The sequence below is a fragment of the Ambystoma mexicanum genome, chromosome 3p (assembly GCF_040938575.1).
Source record: "Ambystoma mexicanum isolate Mex_15411 chromosome 3p, UKY_AmexF1_1, whole genome shotgun sequence".
In the NCBI taxonomy this organism is placed as follows: domain Eukaryota; kingdom Metazoa; phylum Chordata; class Amphibia; order Caudata; family Ambystomatidae; genus Ambystoma; species Ambystoma mexicanum.
Genome location: NC_090925.1, coordinates 1,056,680,153 through 1,056,698,793, shown reverse-complemented (window position 1 = coordinate 1,056,698,793; position 18,641 = coordinate 1,056,680,153). Strand labels below are relative to the sequence as shown.

General features: G+C 49.3%; 1 protein-coding gene across 2 annotated transcripts in view; it reads right to left on the bottom strand.

The window, feature by feature from the left end:
- The window catches only part of CPEB4 (cytoplasmic polyadenylation element binding protein 4), a 714,680-nt gene that overhangs the window by 293,570 nt on the left and 402,469 nt on the right, over positions 1-18,641 (bottom strand). For both annotated transcript variants that reach the window (XM_069652419.1, XM_069652420.1), the window contains one exon: positions 13,634-13,807. In XM_069652419.1, the coding sequence (XP_069508520.1) occupies positions 13,634-13,807 (174 nt within the window). The remainder of the gene's footprint in view (positions 1-13,633; positions 13,808-18,641) is intronic.

Genomic DNA, 18,641 nt, shown 5'->3' with positions numbered 1-18,641 from the left:
GTGTGTAGTTTGGGGAGTAGCGCCCTTGTTATGTTTGTTAAGCCCAGTCGTCATGCAGGATGCGGGGAAGGCTTCGGATCAGATCGATCCGATGGCGCTTTCGCCTTCTTCGACAAAGTCGTCGAGGAGGGCGCTTGGGTTGTGTGCTTTGTGTGGTGCGATTGTACGCCCCTGTCACCGGGTGTGGTCCCTGTAGCAAGACCGGAGTCGAGCCTGGAAGGGTCGGGGACGGCGGGATGGTTCTAGAATAGTCCGCCTCAAGGTCTATAACGTCCGCGTTGGACGTTTGGTCATCCGATGTACCCCCGTCACTCTTGGCTGGTGTTGCGGCAGGGGAGGGAGGCTCCACGAGTGACATTCCGTACGCGGCCCACCGCTTCAACCGGCGCTCCTTAGGGGTTTAGGTTTAGGAGTTTATACGCCGAACACCGCTTTAGTGCTCTAGGGGGAGACAAGCGTTACACAATGTGTGCTCGTCTTTCCACGGATATCTGACCCTTCACACAGGGCAGAATCTAAATGGAGTCCTTTCCATAGCAGAAGGGAAGGGTGACCAGACCAAAAAGGAAAGGAGTGGAAAGAGGAAAGACATAGCAGTATGGCAAACCCCGAGCCCACTCACCCTACCGTGTAGGCTGGCCAGAAGGCCCGACCACGTGCCGGAACCCACAGCCGTAGACGATTCCCCCTTAGTCTTCGTCGAAGATGTTCTTAATAGGCAAAGTGACTTAACGGGGATTAAACCGACAATGCGGTAAGATAAACAATGTCTCAAGAAGAGCTCTGCTATAGGGCGACCAGTTATCTGGGCGGAAAAAACAATCTGAGGGACCTCGGCGCGTGAGGGATTTTGGGTACTACACGTCACGATAGGGATAGTGTTTCAGACACGCCTATGCCCGCGTCCCCTTTCGGTCCCCCGAAAGACAAGATGCAATACTCAGCGGTTACCACTGGATGTCAGACCATATGCACAGCATGTGATTCTAAGCAGATTAACAAGCATCAGAAATACAGTTTTCAGAGTTAACGGTCTCAAACGGCATGAATGCAAAGGCTCAAACGGAGCACCCATAAGAAACTTGAGAACAAGGTTCAAATCCCAAGCGGGCACCTGGAAAGGTGACGGAGGGAACACATTAGTGAGCCCTTTCAGAAACTGAGAAATTAAAGGAATTTTAAAATAGGAACACTCTTCAGACGAGCGCTTAAACAAGGACAGCGCCGCCAGGTAACCTTTAATGGTACCGACTTGAAGGCCCCTGTGGGCCAAAGAAAGCAAAAAAGACAGAACCATGGGAATGTCACATGCAAAAGGATCCACATTCTTAACCCTGCACCAGTCGCAGAACTTTCTCCAATGGCAACGGTACAGGGACTTCGTTGCGGGCCTTCTGGCCGAAAGCAACACCTCCATCACGTCTTTAGGGAGGCCCCAATCCTTAAACCTCAACCTTTCAGAAACCAAGCGTGAAGGTTGAGGGACTTGACCTCTGGATGGAGAACCTGACCCCCCCCTCCCGTGAGAGCAGATCGTCTCGGTAGGGAAGACCACGTGGAGGGCAGATGGACAAGTCGAGAAGGTCCGGGTACCACGTCCTACGGGCCCACGCCGGAGAAATAAGGATCATCCGGGAACCGAACCTCCGCAGTACTTGCGGGATGACGGGGACTGGAGTAAACGCGTACAGCAGTGGGAATGACCACTCCACCACAAACGCGTCCCCTAAGGCTCCGTTTGGAGGAAATTCCCACAAGCAGAACCTCTCGCACTTCCGGTTGACACTGGAGGCGAAGAGATCCACATGAGGGGTCCCCCAAAGGGCAAAGATCTCCAGGAGAATCTCCTGAGCCAACTCCCACTCGAGAGACCGCGCTCTGCCTGCTCAGAGCGTCCGCCATCTCGTTTTCGTCTCCTGCCAAATGAACTGCCGAGATCGAAACTTCCTGCTGAATTGCCCAGAACCAGAGCTGCATCGCCTCCCTGCACAGAGGAAGTGACCCTGCCCCCACCTTTTTGTTGAGGTAGTGCATGGCCACCGTGTTGTCTGTCAGGATCAGGACATTCTTTCCTCACACAGTCGGCAGAAAAGCCTTCAGGGCTAGCCTGACGGCCCTCAGCTCCAACAGATTGATATGGAGTCTGGACTCCGACGGAGACCAACGACCGCTGGCTGTCAACCCGTTGGCATGAGCTCCCCATCCTGTGAGGGATGCGTCCGTCACGATCGTCACCTCTGGCCAGGGCAGCCAAAATGGAGCCCCCCCCCCCCCTCAGATTGCCTTTGTCGGCCCACCACAGAAGGTCCCGGGCGACCGAAGACGGCACCTGAACAGGGTCCGACATCCTGCCAGAGGACTGAGACCACTGGAGCTTGAGTGCCCATTGCAAAGATCTCATCCGCAACCTGGCCTCTGGCACCAGAAGAATGCAGGATGCCATGAGGCCGAGCAGTCTCAAGAACTCGAATGCTGGGAGAGTCTGGGCAAGTTGAAACATGTGCACCATCTGCTGAATGTGATGAGCCCTCACCTGGGGAGGAAAACACTGCCCCAGAGACGTGTCGGGCACTGCTCCGATGTACTGGAGCATCTGAGCTGGTGTCAAATGGGACTTCTTTAAGTTGAGGGAGAAGCCCGGCTTATGGAGGGAGTGGCAGGTGACTGACAGATGATCCAGGACTTGCTCGGCAGAGCGCGCCCTGATCAACCAATCGTCCAGGTAGGGGTAGACGTGAATCCCCACTTTCCTGAGGTGCGCTGCCACCACTACCATGAGCTTGATGAAGATCCTCGGGGCGGAGGTCAATCCGAACGGCAGGACCCTAAACTGAAAGTGGGAGTCGCCAACCGCAAACCTCAGGTACTTCTTGTGCTTTGGTTGGATCGGCACATGAAAATAAGCATCCTTGAGGTCAAGAGACACCAACCAGTCCTGAAGTTGAAGGGCCTGGAGGACTTTAGAGAGTAACCATCTTGAACTTGTTATTCATGAGTTGTTTGTTCAAACCGCGCAAGTCCATGATGGGTCTCAATCCCCCGTCTTTCTTGGAAATCAAAAAATAAGGGGAATACCATCCCTTGTTCCTCTCCGCTACAAGCACCAGTTCTATGGTGCCTTTCTCCAGCAGGGATTGAATTTCCTGCGCAAAGACGGGTCCGGACTCTTCAAAGAGATTCCCCGGTGGATTGTCTTGAGGCCTCTGCCAGAAAGGAAGACAGTAGCCGTGGGTTATGATCTCCAGAACCCACACATCTGAAATAATGGCACGCCACTCTGCAAGATGCTGCGCCAGCCTTCCCCCAACCGGCGAACCATGGGACATGGCCTCATGACTGAGCTGAAGCGGCTGCGGCGTTGCCTGAGGGCAAAGAGGCAACAGCCCGAGTGTCATTGGCACCTCGAGTACCTGGTTTTCCCACCTCTGCCACTCCTACGGTGGCCCCTTTGAATGGCAGCTCCTCTCGCTTTACCAAAGGATAAGTAATAACGTAAGGAACCTCCCCTCCATTGCTGTCCCCTAGGACGAAAAGGCAGAGGTTGTCGAACTGCAGTGCCCAACGACTTTGCTGCAGCTCTAGATGTCTGCAACCTCTCAAGGCTCTCGTCAGCCTTGCTGCCAAAAAGACGTTCCCCGTCAAAGGGCATGTTGAGGAGCCGGGCCTGCACATCAGGAGCAAACCCCGACTTACGCAACCACGCAAACCTGCGTATCACGGTGCTCGCCGCCATGGACCGGCTGACGCAATCTGACATGTCCAAACCCGACTGAACGGCCTCTCACATAGCATCCTTACCATCCTGAACCATGGAAAGGAACCCATCCCATTCATCCCCTTCGGGAATATGTTCAGCCGCCAAGGAAACAGTTCCACAGAGTGTGCGCGAAACGAGACAAAGCACAAATGGAGTTGGCCGCCTGAAGCGCCATACCCCCTGCAGAAAACACTTTCTTCGCCCAGCCGTCATAACGCTTGTCGTCCCCATCAGGAGGGATGGTAGGGTATGACGCCTGCTTTGCCGGGGCCGTAGCCGCCTGCACCACCAAACTCTCCAGAGTAGGCTGCTTGGACAAGTAGCAGGGGTCACTACTGGCTGGGCGTTATTTTCACGGCAAAGACTTGCTCACTGCCGGGATACTCTCCGGAGCAGTCTAAGCCGCTGCCACCCTTCTTTGCAGAGCCATATGGAATGGCAGTAGCGGGTCAGTTGGCGGACCAATGTCGAGGATATCTGTAAGGTCATCCTGAACAAACTCCACTGGGGGAGCAGACCATCCTAAGCACTCGGTGACCGTGACATAAGGCGCCGGTACAAAGAATCGGCATGAGTGCCAGGCTCAGGCCTACAAAACTCCACCTCTGGAGAGGTGTCCAGCCCACTAGCATCATGCAGGGACTGCCTCAGGTCCTCAAACTGGCTATGGCCCGAGAGAATCTCGTCAGGCACCATGTCAGGCACCATGCCATCATCAGAGCCCTCATCCACCTCTGAAATGAACTCCAGATGGCTGTAAGAAGCCACAGAACTGGAACCAAAGCCATGCTTGACCTTGGCCAGAGCTTTTCTAGGTGGTTCCCCCGAGCCACAGGGTACCCCCGTTGACACAGCCCCCAAAGGCGTCGAGGGCGTTGAGTGAATCGGCGGCGAGGGAATGGACGTCGACAACAGACGCAGCGCCGACAGCATCAACAGCGTCGACACAGGCCTCGAAGACGGAGCCCCGAGCGTGTCCCTCGACATCCTGGGCGCCGACGACTTCCTCGGAGGCGGAGCCTCGAGAAAGTCTGTCGACCTCGGCGCCACTGGCGTCAATGTCTTCCTCGAAGACTTCACAGGTTCATGCGGTCTCGAGCGTGTCGAGGACCGGGAATGCCGAGAACGACTCCCCTTGTCCGATCGGGACCTTTCCCGCAAATCTTGACGACCAGCCGACCCCGAAGGCGTGCAAGCGGCGTCTCTCGACTGATCACGACCGACCCCACTCTGAGGTGCGGACGGACCAGTGCCCTGCGACTCGAGAATCACCAACATTTTCTTCCCGAAGGAAGCCCATTCCTCCGGTGTCGCATGCTTGGTGGGGTAAGCGACCCCGCCGACAGGCAGAGCCCTCGGATGAGGACAGGGAAGGCGACCGATGACGGCGCTTCCAGGAGTGCCTCGAAGAGGCAGAGGAGTGGCGAGACCCACTCCGGGACCGAGACCCACTGGACTTCCGACGACGCAGAGAGTCGCCCCTCGAGTCGTCCGTCGAAAGCCCCGCAGACCTCGACTTCCGGGGTTTGGACACCTTACCTACCGATAACTTCTTGCGCTCCCACAAGGCTTTCGACATGAGCAACTGGCAGTCGACACAGTCATCCGTGTCATGGGCCTCCCCGAGGCACCAGAGGCAGGCGTTGTGCGGGTCCGTGACCGACATCTTGGACCCACAGTCCCCGCACTTCTTAAAGCCTGGACGATGTGTGGAAGACGAGGTAGACATCTTCACAAAGAAATAGTACACAAACAGGTTCGAAGAACCGAGAAAGCAACAGAAACTCCAAAGAGTCGAGGCGCGCCGAGATTCCCGAAGCGAACACGTTCGCGGAAAAAACAGAATTGAGGCTACGGGCGTCGTGCGTCCTACTTATAACATCCAGTGACGTCGGCCGTCGGAGGAGGTCATTGAGGGCGGCGTATCGACGTCATCGACACAGAAGATTTTCCGAAGCAGCACAGCTGTGGTGATAACTGTCAGATATGGAATACGTCGGAGGACCCAATCCCCCCCCGAAAATATATATAAAACAGAGCCCATTTTGCGTCACTTTAATATGGAATTTACTTTGTAAAATTAAATCCCATTTTAAATATATTTAGTGGCTTAATCCAGTTTATAGTCATCTTGGGTTAGTGCCATTTTAAAATACTATTGCCAAGGGTGATAAGAGTGCATTAGGGCAGCCCACTGTTCCATAGAGCCCATAGTCAGATTAGGTGTCTGCACAACCAAAATGCATGCTGGGATGCAACGGAACAGGCTACTGTAGAAGATTACAACTCCAGCCTGAAAACATAAGTAGGTTGAGAATTAAATGCAGACATACTAAAGCTGTGCAAGCACACAGATTGAAAGTCACACGTAGGTAGCTTGAACAGTACACACACAGACATGAATTTAAAGCAGTTATATTGCTGTATTCAAAGTCGTGTATATATATATGGGATACATTACTCACCGTAATCGGATTTCTGATGCTTGTATCTGCTTAGATTCACATGCTGTGCATAGGCCGACATCTAGTGGAAGCTGCGGAGTATTACAGTTTGTTTTTCGAAACTCGAAAATGGGCGTCGACACAGGCGTGCCAGTAATACTATCCCTAGTGTGACGTCCACTGTACCCAAGATCCCTCACGCGTCTGGGATCCTCAGATTGTATTTTTTCTGACATGAGGAGTAGCGTGAGTACAGATAATCCAAGCAGATAGACAGAAAGGTAAGACTACAAGCAATCATGCGCCTTCTCTCGGAGGGGAGGAAGGGTGGGTCGCATGTGAATCTAAGCAGATACAAGCATCAGAAATACGATTACGGTGAGTAATGTATCCCTTCTGAGGCTTGTGGAATCTGCTTAGATCACATGCTGTGCATAGATTAGCGAGCAGTACCCGAAGAAGGAGGTGGGATGTGAGAAGGGTCATGAGCAAACAGGTGTCTTAGAACCGCTTGTCCCACTTGTGTATCTGTCTTGGAATGAGTGTCAATGCAGTAATGCTGAGTAAAAGTGTGAATAGAGCTCCAAGTAGCTGCTTTGCAAATGGTGTCGAGGGGAACATTTGCAATGAAAGCCAGAGTGGCCCCAATGCCTCTAGTAGAATGGGCCCTTGGCGTAAAAGGCAGAGTTTTTTCAGAAAGAGAGTAACACAGCTGTATACAGTTGATAATCCACTTTGAGATCGCGCCTTTAGAGACGCGATCCCCCTCTCTGCCTGTAGCTACGGAGACAAACAGTTGATCTGTTTTCCTTAGCGGTCTGGTTTTATTTACATAGTAGAGGACCGCCCTACGCACATCAAGGGTGTGTAGTTTCACCTCAGCTGAGCTTTGCGGGTTCTGGAAGAAAGCCGGAAGCTCGATGGACTGGTTTACATGGAATTTAGATATAAATTTAGGTGAGAACCTAGGGTGTGTGCGTAAAACCAGTTTGTCTTTGTGGATAGTAAAGAAAGGATCCTGCACTGACAGAGCCTGAATTTCACTGACCCTTCTTATAGAGGTAATGGCTACTAAGAAGGCCGTTTTATAAGTCAGGTGTTTGAGACTACTTTTATGCATGGGTTCGAAAGGGGGGCCCATGAGCTTAGCTAGCACCACATTGAGGTCCCATCCTGGCGGTGGGTTCGAAATAGGAGGGTGAAGTCTCTTTACTCCTTCCATGAAGGCTTTAACTACTGGTACTTTCCACCACGATACTTTGTTATGGGATGTGGTGTAAGCCGAGAGGGCTGCCAGGTGTACTTTCAGAGAGTTAAAAACCAAACCTGCGTCCAGCAGGTGGAGCATGTATGTTACAACGTTGGAAGGAGTGCAATCAACTGGGTTGATTTGTTTATTCTGGCACCAAATAACGAATCTCTTCCACTTGTCAAAGTAACAGTGCCTTGTGTTTGGTTTCCTGGATTCTTTTAGGATGTCCATACACCTCTGTGGTAAATTGAGATGCCCAAACTCTATGACCTCAGGAGCCATGCTGCCAGGTTCATTGAGTTGGGTTCTTGGTGCACTGTTTGACCGTGTTGCTGGGACAGTAGGTTGTACCAGGCTGGGAGTTTGATGGGCTCGCACACCGCCATCCTGCGTAGGTGTGGAAACCATGGTTGTCTCGCCCACATGGGAGCAACTAGGATGAGCGTCATCGATTCCTTGTTCATCTTGTACACCACCTTCCTGATGAGAGGAGTTGGTGGAAAAGCGTACGCAAACATCCCTGACCAGTTCATCCACAGGGCGTTCCCTTGGGAGTCTGGCTGGGGGAACCTGGATGCAAATCCTAGGCATTGTTTGTTTTCGCTTGTGGCAAATAGGTCTATAGTGGGGAAACCCCACTGAGAGAAGAGATCTTCTACGATATCTCTGTGAAGGACCCATTCGTGTTCCTCTGGGAGGGAGTCTCTGCTTAGGGCATCCGCTAGGGAATTGAGCTCCCCTGGAACATGTTGTGATGACAGGAAGATGTTCCGTCTGAGTGCCCATATCCAGATTTTCTGGGCAAGCTTGGACAGATTTGGCGAACGAGTCCCTCCTTGTTTGTTCAGATAGAACATGGCTGTCGTGCTGTCCGTCCGGATCTGCACCGACAAGTTTAGCAGATGGGGCTCGAACGCCCGAAGCGCTCGGAATACTGCCAGAAGCTCTAGCAGGTTGATGTGGTTCTTGGCTACTGAGTGAGACCAGAGACCCTGAGCTGTGTGGTGGAGATGGTGAGCTCCCCACCCAGTCAGGCATGCATCTGTAGTCACCACTGCCTGTACTTCGGGATCGTAAAAGGGTTTTCCCCTTGCGAGATTCTCTCTTGTCCACCAGTGTAAGCTTTGTACGAGTGTTGGCGAAACGACCACTAGATCGTCCCACTGACCACTTGCCTGAGACCACTGTTTCGCCAACCATTCCTGCATGGGACGCATGCGCAGACGCGCGTGGGGGACCAGGTAAATGCATGATGCCATCATGCCCAGTAACTGCATTGCTTTGCGTACCGTTATTTGTTGACCTGACTGATAATGTGGAATTTGCAGTAGTATATTCCGAATTCTCTCTTCCGAAGGGAAGGTCAACCCTTTTTGAGTATCTAGGATTGCTCCTAGGAACTGTTTTGAGGTGCTTGGCACCAGACTTGACTTCTTCTCGTTGATAGAGAAGCCTAATTCGTGGAGGAGGTCGATAGTCCTCTGAATGTTTGACCTGCAAATTCCTGGGGTTTCCCCCGTTATGAGCCAGTCGTCCAGATAAGGGTACACTGGGATTGCCTCCCTGCGTAGGTGTGCAGCTGCCACCGCCAGTACCTTGGTGAATACCCTTGGTGCTGAAGCTATCCCGAAGGGCAGTACCTTGAATTGGTAGTGGCGACTGTCCACCTTGAAGCGCAAGTATTTTCTGTGCGCTGGGAGCATGGAAATATGAAAATAAGCATCTTTCATATCCAAGGTTGCCATGTAATCCCCCTTTTTTAGGAGGGGGATTACCTCTTGTAGCGTGGTCATACGGAATTTTTGGGGCTTGACATACTTGTTGGCAGGCCGTAAGTCCAATACTGGGCGCCTTGTCAAATCTTTCTTTGGCACAAGGAAGTAAGTTGAATAGATACCCTTGTTTACCTGGTGTCCTGGGACGAGTTCTATCGCGTCCTTTTGTAGCAGAATGGCGATCTCCTCGAGAAGGATCTTCTGATGTTCTAAGGAGTGTATTCTTTGTCGTGGAGGGTGGTTCCGGGGACGCTGTAGTAATTCTATACAATATCCTGTGGACACTGTTGACAGCACCCATCTGTCTGAGGTGATCCCTTCCCAAGCCTGGGTGAAGTTGGAAATGAGTCCCCCTACTGGGGTTGCGTGAGAAGGGACCCTGAACTGAGCGTCACTGCTTTGGTGGAGGCGTGCCACCTCCCTTGTTGGGGCTGCCTCTGCCTCTTCCACGACCTCTCTTGTTACCCCTGCCGTAACTCTGGGTAGACTGCTGGTTGTTGTTCCATTGTGTACCCTGTCCTTGGGCATAGTTGCCTCTTTGTGAATTTTGGCCGCGTGGGTGACGAAAATTACTGTTCCCCCTCTGGTTAGGGGGTTTGTTGGTAAGCTGGCCAAGGGATTTGAGAGTCTCGTACTCGTCCTTGGCATTCTTAAGTGCGTCTTCGACCGCTTTCCCAAACAATAGATCGGGTTCCACCGGCTTGTCTATTAATGAAGCCTGGGTTTCTGTTTTGAACCCCGACTGCCGTAACCACGCATGTCTCTTGATAACAGTACCTTCTGCTATCAATCTTCCTGCGTTGTCCGCGGCGTCGAAAGTTGCTTTTAATATGCAACCAGACACGGCTCTCCCTTCTGCCGAGATCCGAGCCAACTGGCCCTTTAACGGTTCAGGAGCAGAGGCTATGAGCGCCGCGACCTCTTCCCATTGATGGCAGTTGTAACTTGCCAACAGGGTGGTGGAGTTTGCAATCCTTGCTTGGTAGGCGGACGTTGAGGCTACCTTCCTGCCAAACCCGTACAGTCTTTTGCTCTCCTTGTCGGGAGGAGCTTCTGACGACGTTAAGGGTGTCCCAGCCCTCTTCCGAGTGTTGGTAACCACTAGGGAGTCTGGTTTAAGATGTCCTCTTATATAAAGAGGGTCAGACTGGGCTGCCCGAAAAAGTTTTTCGACTCTGGGGTTGACGGCTCTGGTGAGGTTAGGATTCACCAGGGATGGATCTATTCTACGTTGGATGGATTTAAGGATAGGGATGGTCTGAGCGACCGGCCTCCTCTCTCCCACCAACTCTTCTGCGAAGTCCCTTTCCTCCTGTACACCGTGGGTGTCGATGTGAAAATGTTCTGCTGCGCGAGCGAGAACTTCATTAAGGAGGGGCTGGTTATCAACTGGCGAGTCGGTAACTGGGGCTTCGCTCTCTACCGGGGAATCTACTCTGTAAATTTCCTGCTCATCTTCTACCTCCTCCAGGTCATCATCCGCATAGTATTCAGTCCCGGTTTGTTCCTCCATAATTGTAAACTCCTGGTCCCCTTCAGGGAAAGGCTGTCCTTGGTATCTGGGGTGTGGAGTAGAGTATGGAGTAGAGTAAGTCTGCACCTCGAAGGGTTCAGGTCTTTCGAACCGGGCCTTTTTACTTAGGGGGATAGGATCAGAGGAGCCTGAGGGTGTGGCCCCTTGAGGGTCATACGAAAGGAAATGTTCTAAGGAAGACATCCTTGACATGACCCTGTTTATGTCTTCACTGGACCATTCTTTGGAACAGGGTATGACTTTAGTAGGCAACTTAGAGGACTTATCAAGGGTACCCTTGCTGGATGTTGATGTCCCAGTAGATTTATGTTTGTCTGTCTGCTTAGGGTGGAAGGATGGTCTTACAGGAGTGGAAGGCTGTGCTTTCCGCTGTTTCCCCCCCCTCCCCGTGCGTGGAAAAATGTTTTCCCTGCCCCTTGGAGGCCCCAGAGACTTTCGACGCCTGGCGTCGAGGGTCGGGAGAGGTATCTTGTTTCGAGCGTGGGGCCTCGCTGGTGTTAACTGCGGCCTCGGTCTCTTGGAGCGCGGCCTGGGGGTGGAAGTCGTCTTCGTCTTCCGACGATCGAACTTCCGTTAATCTAGGGAGCGAGGCACTCTTGGCAAGAGTGGATGATTGCCTTGCGTCATGAGGCGATCTCGATCGAGAGCGCCCAGAGGACACCGAGCCGGACCGTTCTATCTGTGCCTCTTTCCGAGAAGTCGATGTCGTCGAGGTTCGGTTGGACTTAGTGTGCTTAGTGTGTGTAGGGTGTGTAGCGCTTGCGTCGCGGGGGTCTTCCCCATAGCCGCCCTGCCGGACAACCTTCCGAGGTCGGGGACCTGCGCTCGGCAGTCTTTCGACGCCGTAATGCCCTCGCCGTCCGAAAGTACGGCGTCGCTGCCATCGCTGAAGGCGCCCTCCGCTGCCATGGCCGCCTGCCTGGCGTGGTGGACCCAACGCTTTGTCGAACGGTCTTTAAGTGTCTTAGGTTTAAACCTACTACACGCTCTGCAGTTCGCTTCGGGGTGGTCCCTCGGCAAGCAGAGATTGCACGTGGCGTGCCTGTCGACCCAAGGGTATTTGCGGTTGCACTTGGGGCAGAATTGGAAAGGGGTACCCTCCATACGCACCTTGAGGCAGCGGGCTGGTAAGTGTAGGAAATATATAAGGTGTACCTATATACCAAGAGTGAAGAGTATGTACCACCCCCCACTCTCCCTACTTGCAGGGCCGAGGCCAGCGGCCTACTAGGCCCGGGCCGAGGCCAGCGGCCTTCCGAGGCCCAGATCCGTCGTGCAGCAGCCGACGGTCGATGTCTTCTCCAGCCGTCGTCGAGTGTCGACGTTGGGGTGGGGAAGGATAATTTTAAACTTCAATAATTAGCAAAAGTATGGCTAAGGCCAGGGGACTCCGCAAGATGCTTCCGACCAGTATGGCGGAAAAAAACAATCTGAGGATCCCAGACGCGTGAGGGATCTTGGGTACAGTGGACGTCACACTAGGGATAGTATTACTGGCACGCCTGTGTCGACGCCCATTTTCGAGTTTCGAAAAACAAACTGTAATACTCCGCAACTTCCACTAGATGTCGGCCTATGCACAGCATGTGATCTAAGCAGATTCCACAAGCCTCAGAAATATATATATATATATATATATACACACACACACACACATACATACATACACATGGCAAGTAAAACTCATGTCTAGTGTAAGTCGCACATGCATTTTTGAAGAAAACTGCACCCATTTATTTTGAAAACACAGTATGCGTGTGGGTTTATAACAGAAAGCACAGATCCCAGAGTATTATTTCGAATACAAACCTACAGGAGACAAATGGAAGCTGTCCATCGCATACAGTTAAGTGGCTTACACATAGCCTACACATTCAGTTTTTCCACTTTTACCGGGAAGTTAACATGATTGTCTATGTGCTATAATGTAATTTTTCAAGTGCATTTCCTCAGATACCATACTTGTCTTGATACTGGAGAAAAAACAATGTTTTAACACTTACCACACCTTGAACTGTTATCGAGTTAAACTATGTTGTCTAGAGAAGTCAATGTATAATAGAAATGTTTAGAATGTCTACTATCTTTTAGAATACAATATATCCATATGCAGACTGTTTGAATGAATGCTTGTATTGATTGATAATAGTGAGATTTATATAGGCAGATAATTTTTGGTTAATTATTGGTTTTGCTATAGTATTGTGTTAATCTCCATGAAGTCAAGCTTGACATCAACTTAGTTGAAGTTACATTATTCTTTTAAATACATTTCGATTTCCAAATACCACAAGGTCTATTCCTGGTGCAGAATAGTGGGGTGGGACTGTATACATGGGGATGTGAGACTGGCATATCATGCCTATCTGAGCCAACGCTTTGCAAACACAAAATAATCCTTAAACACCATCTCCCATGCACACCCCTGCCCACCACTTTCCTAACTACCAGTGCTCCCCAAATGGAATGAGTCATATTGGCATGTATGCATTATTTCAGTATTAAAATGCCAGCAAAGTGAGGGTGGACATCGCACAGAATTAAGTACACCATTTTGTTGGTTTAATTCAAGCAGCTGTGGGCAACCACCCACGTGCTTCTAATACCTGGTACATTCACAGGATCAAGGACTGCTTCTCCTGAGGATTAACAGGCCTCCTTCATGTGCGTCTCGGTTGCATGTAAATACAATGCACTGCTAATAGCGAGGATGTCTGCTCAGTGCTCTGCTGGAGCACTTGGTGGAAATAAAACTGCAAAGTGGAAGACAGCAGCAGGGATCATTTCCCTGCTTGGTATAGGCTCAAGACCAAACTGATGCCCCCTATTAAAAAGATGGAATTTGTTGCCATGCTACTCTTTTTGCTGTACCTTCATCAATATCCGGAGGCAATCCACCCACAAAGACTTTGCGCGAATATCGTTCTACTCGTTCTCCATTTTGGTGGGGAAAACAGTGGGGGGATCCCAAACCACTGTGCAGGGTCTGTTCCCCACGACCATCATCCAAAAACCCATCTTCCATCGGAAATAAAGACGACTGACCTAAAAAGAAAGAATGGCAAAAATATGAGGCAACATAGAGGACACATATAGAAGAGCAAATAACATACCATCCTTGTCCAACATGTACTAAAATGGAGACAGTTGAAAGACCACAAAATAATGTCACTTTTGCAATACACAGAAATATCTGGATAATTATATGATTTATCTTCAAGCACAGGTGCACATCAAGTGGACTGATGCCTGGTTTCCCCATTACCTCCAAGCAAACCTGTTTTGGTAAAGGGAGAACCCTGACAGTGACCAACTCTTTCATTGGTTGCTCTACAAGTTGGATCACGAGATCCTGTCTCTTTTCCACAGCCATTCTACTCTCAACCTATGACAATTTGGAACTAAAAGTCTAGCTTTAATGCATATGGAATCCCCTTTCAAGATGTAGGACCATATTTGTTTGATGCCCTTTGAATATCCTACACTACATTCGGGAAGCCTTCATTTAGCCAGGATATGGTGGGTCCCATGATTGCCAATTGATCTTTAAGCCTGCGACAAGAGCAGAACTGGTATTGATGGACATCAGAGAAGATTGCCCGACTGACTTGGATACTCGACCGGTCGGCTGCCTTTGACACAGTGGATCACCAGATACTCATCAAATGCCCCAATAGATGAGCAGGTAGAACTAGAATGAGATTAAATAGTTTCTGGCAAATCGAGTACTGAAGTAGAAACTAACAGCAAGCTCAATCATTGCAATCACAGAAATCCTCTCAACTACTGCAGTTTAACATCTCTATTTGCAACAAATTGAGTCCCGCTTACCTGTAGTTTCAGATATTTTGTAGACTGGATAGCTGGCAGTTTCGTTTATATGCAGAGGATACCCAGATCTACCTTAGATTGGTGGGCCAGATTGGGTACAAATATTATACAAACCGTGTCTGGAACACCATCATTGGATTATTAGGTCATTTGTCTTTATGGCTAAAGTGGAAGTATAAGTAACCCTACGTATACTACTAACATCAGTTTCTCTTTTTCATGGCAATACTCTTGGGCAAGGACCCAAACGGAGACTACCATAAGGAAGTTATTCATTTTGTTTGACACCGATTAGCTTTAGATCAGAGGTTAATGTAGTGTTTGAGGGTATTAACTATCAATTGATTTTACTCAGGATGGTATTACCTCGGGTAAACTCTAGAAACTAAATTGAACTTGAATTGAGATTCTTTTAACCTATTGAGACTGGGATCTGAGCGTCATCTGCAGTTCGCAGGTTCAAACCCAGGCAAGGCCAACTCAGCCTTTCATCCTTCCGAGGTCGATAAATGAGTACCAATTTGGGTTGGGTGATATTGTATGTAAATATGTGCTCTGTAAAGCGCTTTGGATTAAGGCGCTATATAAATAACATCATTATTATCATTATGTGTAACTCATCCTCCCAAGTCCTAAATGCTAAAATTTGGGAGAGAAGTCGGCGTCCGGGCTTAGGAAGGCAGGCCCTGGTGACTCATGTTCCTGACTTCACAGAAAAGCCTAAACAGGACAAAATGTTTTTGGTGCTGCAAGAAAATGGTAAAGCTCCATCTCCCAAGAATAGAATGACCCATAAGTATAGTCAAAAGGGGATGTAGGAGTAGGAAATCTTGCAATGTATTGCTTTTTTGTCAACCCAGACTTTTCATTCTTGGGAGATGAACAAGTTACTTACCCCTGATAACGTACTTTAGATTCGTGTTCCTCCCAAGTATTCCTCATCTTTAGATATATATCCTCACCAGCTTAGCTGCTTCTGAGAATTATTATTATTATTTTTTTTTTAAGTAGATGGTCCCTCAAGGGCTTCGGTCTTGAGGTCGATGTCATTCCTGGTATATAGCACACGCAGCGCCCATAAGCTTCAGTTCTGTTTTTACGCCCTCATGCACAATTAACAGCATTAGTGTATCCAAGACAATATAAGGCCTTGAAAGCGCATAAGGTGTAATGCACTGAAATTCTAATGCACGGTGGGTTGGGAGGGACGATGGGGAATACTTGGGAGGAACATCCAATCGAAAGAACGTTACAAGGTGCAAGTAACTTGTTCTTCGAATGCATTGTGTCCTCCCACGTATTCCTCACCTTTAGATCGACTCCCAAAGCAGGGTTAGTTTTGGAGGAGGGAGTAAGAATTTTAGATGCAAATTTAAGAATTGGTATGGACAGCATGTAAAACCGCCTTACATAATCCTCTTTCCTGACCTGAGAATGAGTCCAGACAGTAATATTTTGTGAAAGTGTGAATGGAAGACCATGTGGCCGCCGCACAAATATGTATCAGCACCCCTCTCTAAAGCAGATGTTGCCATGCCCCTTGGGGAATGGGCTCCAAGGCCTTCTGGGGAACCTTTCTCAGCCAATCTGCAGCATTCCATAATGCCCAATATGATCCATCTAGACTGGTTTCGTAACGGATAGCTATAAAGGATCCTTGACTTGGTACTTTCCACCAACACATCCGTCCACGTCTATTCCATTGACACTGTACTATGGACAGACCACTCACTGATCTGCTTCACCATGGCCACTGCCCCCTTCACCAACCACAAACCATATAACCTCCCGCATGTCACGGCTAAACAAACCCGTAAACTAAAGAACAAATGGAACCCATCATCCTGGCCTCCCTCAACTCCTTGCCCTACAGCACTAACCCCAAAGTCATTCTCTCGGCCTAAAACACTGCGCTCCTCAGCGTTCTAGACCAACTTGCCCCCTTCAAAAACCACAACACAAAAAAAGCAACTACCAGAACTGGTTCACAGAAAAACGAATATCCCTCTGCAAAGAAACGTGCTCACGGACACCTATGGAGAAAAATTACCCACCCCCACTCTGCTAGTGCTTACAAAACAGCCATCCTGACCACTAAAGCCAACATATATTTCAGAATTACTGGAGCAAGCTCTAACACAAGAGAGCTCTTCGAAATCCTTAAAGAGCTTGAAACACCAACCCCGCCCCTCCCGCCAAGTTCCCTAAAAGTAAAGCCTGATGCTCCCTCAGTCAGCCCAAGCAACCAAAACCTGCAACTTCAGGGACAAAACCATTCTCCAGAAATCTAGCCTCGCCCCTCAGTGCTGGCCCCCTTTGATTCCATCACTACCACTACGCTCACCATCCCCCTATTTCACTTCTCCCCCATCTCACCGTTGGAGGTACTCACTACCATCCAACGCCTGAAAGCCTCGAACTGCTCTGACATCTGCCCAGCCCACCTGGTCAAAACGTGTGCTGATCCCTTAGCTCCCACCATTGCCAATTTCATGAACGCTTCCTTCAACTCCAATAAAGTATCCAGCACCATCAAAGAAGCTTGGGTTGCGCCAATCCTGAAGAAACATTCCCTTGATCCCAGCCTTCCCACCAACTACCGCCCTATTACGACAGTGCCCTACCTCCTAAGAATTCTGGACCGTACTGCCTACTCACAGCTCCAATGACTGCTAGAAGCCCATAATCTTTAGTCATCCGGCAATCAGGTTTCACACAGCACAGAATCTGCCCTTCTGCATTTAAAGATTCAGCTCAATCTGCCAGAGAGCTCATCCTCTTCCTCCTCCTAGATTTCTCGGCGGCCTTCGATCTAGTTGACCAAACGCAGGTTCAATGGAAAGAGCTGGAGGCTCAAGTTTCGCCATCATCACCCCCACCCTGTGAAACTCCTTACCGCCTGTATCCAAGAAGAACCCTCTTACCACCTTTTTCGGAAAAAAAGTAAAAAAAAACTGCCTTGTTCAATAAATACTCTGGACTGTCTCACATGTACTAAAAATGTCAAAAACCCTATTGCCTCGATTATTTGATTTGATATACTGTTCCTCCGGTAACCCTCTTATTACTGTACTGTAATTCATCTGAAATGCCCATTACCTGTACTGTAATATTATTCTAGTGCTGTGATACCTCCAGGTCTGGGCGCTTACAATAAATAACATTTTTTTAAAAATAGTTTCCAACTTGTGGCCCTTGTAGCCAACAAAACGGTAATCTGGACATAACTTTGCTCTTTTTGGATAAAGCTTATGCAGTCTCTCCTCATTCTTGCTAGGATGTGGAGACAAATAAGAAGATGGTAAGACAATTTTCTGTGATAAATCAAAGTCTGATACAATTTTCAGTAGAAAAGATGATTTGACTTTCAGAACTACCTTGTCCTTGAAGAAAATAGTATAAGGAGGCTTACACGATGAGGCCTGTAGTTCTATCACCTTGCGGGTTGATGTTAATGCAACTAATAGGATGTTTTAAAGGTCAACAGCCTTAAAGGACACAAATGAAGAGATTTAAAAAAATAAGAAAATGTTAGTACAATATTGAGGTCACAAATTTGAACTTGAAATGGAGATGACGGGAAGGAATTGTATGATTAATGGCATCTTGAAGTAGGATACCTCTCCCGACATGCGCTTGAAGATTGAAAACGCTGCTAATTATCCTTTAATAGTCCCAATCTGGAGCCCCAGATTTGCCAAATGTAGCAAAAAGAAAAATACCATAGGTGTACTAAATTGAAAAGGGCCTGTATCCTTTTCCCTGCACCAGCTACAGAATTTGTTACAACGCCAGCGGTACAAGGATTTTGTTGCTGGCCATCTGACCGAAGGCAAAATCTCCATTGTGTCATCCAGCCGGTCCCAATCTTTAGATCTAAACCTCTCAGAAACTATGCATGAAGGTAGAGTGTCGTGACCTCTGGATGGAGAACTTGAACCATCTCTCTTTGTGAAATACATATTGGAGGGCAGAAGGACATATCCAGAAGGTCCGGGTACCACGTCCTCCTGGCCCAATGCTGAGCACATAGGACCATGGATTTCTC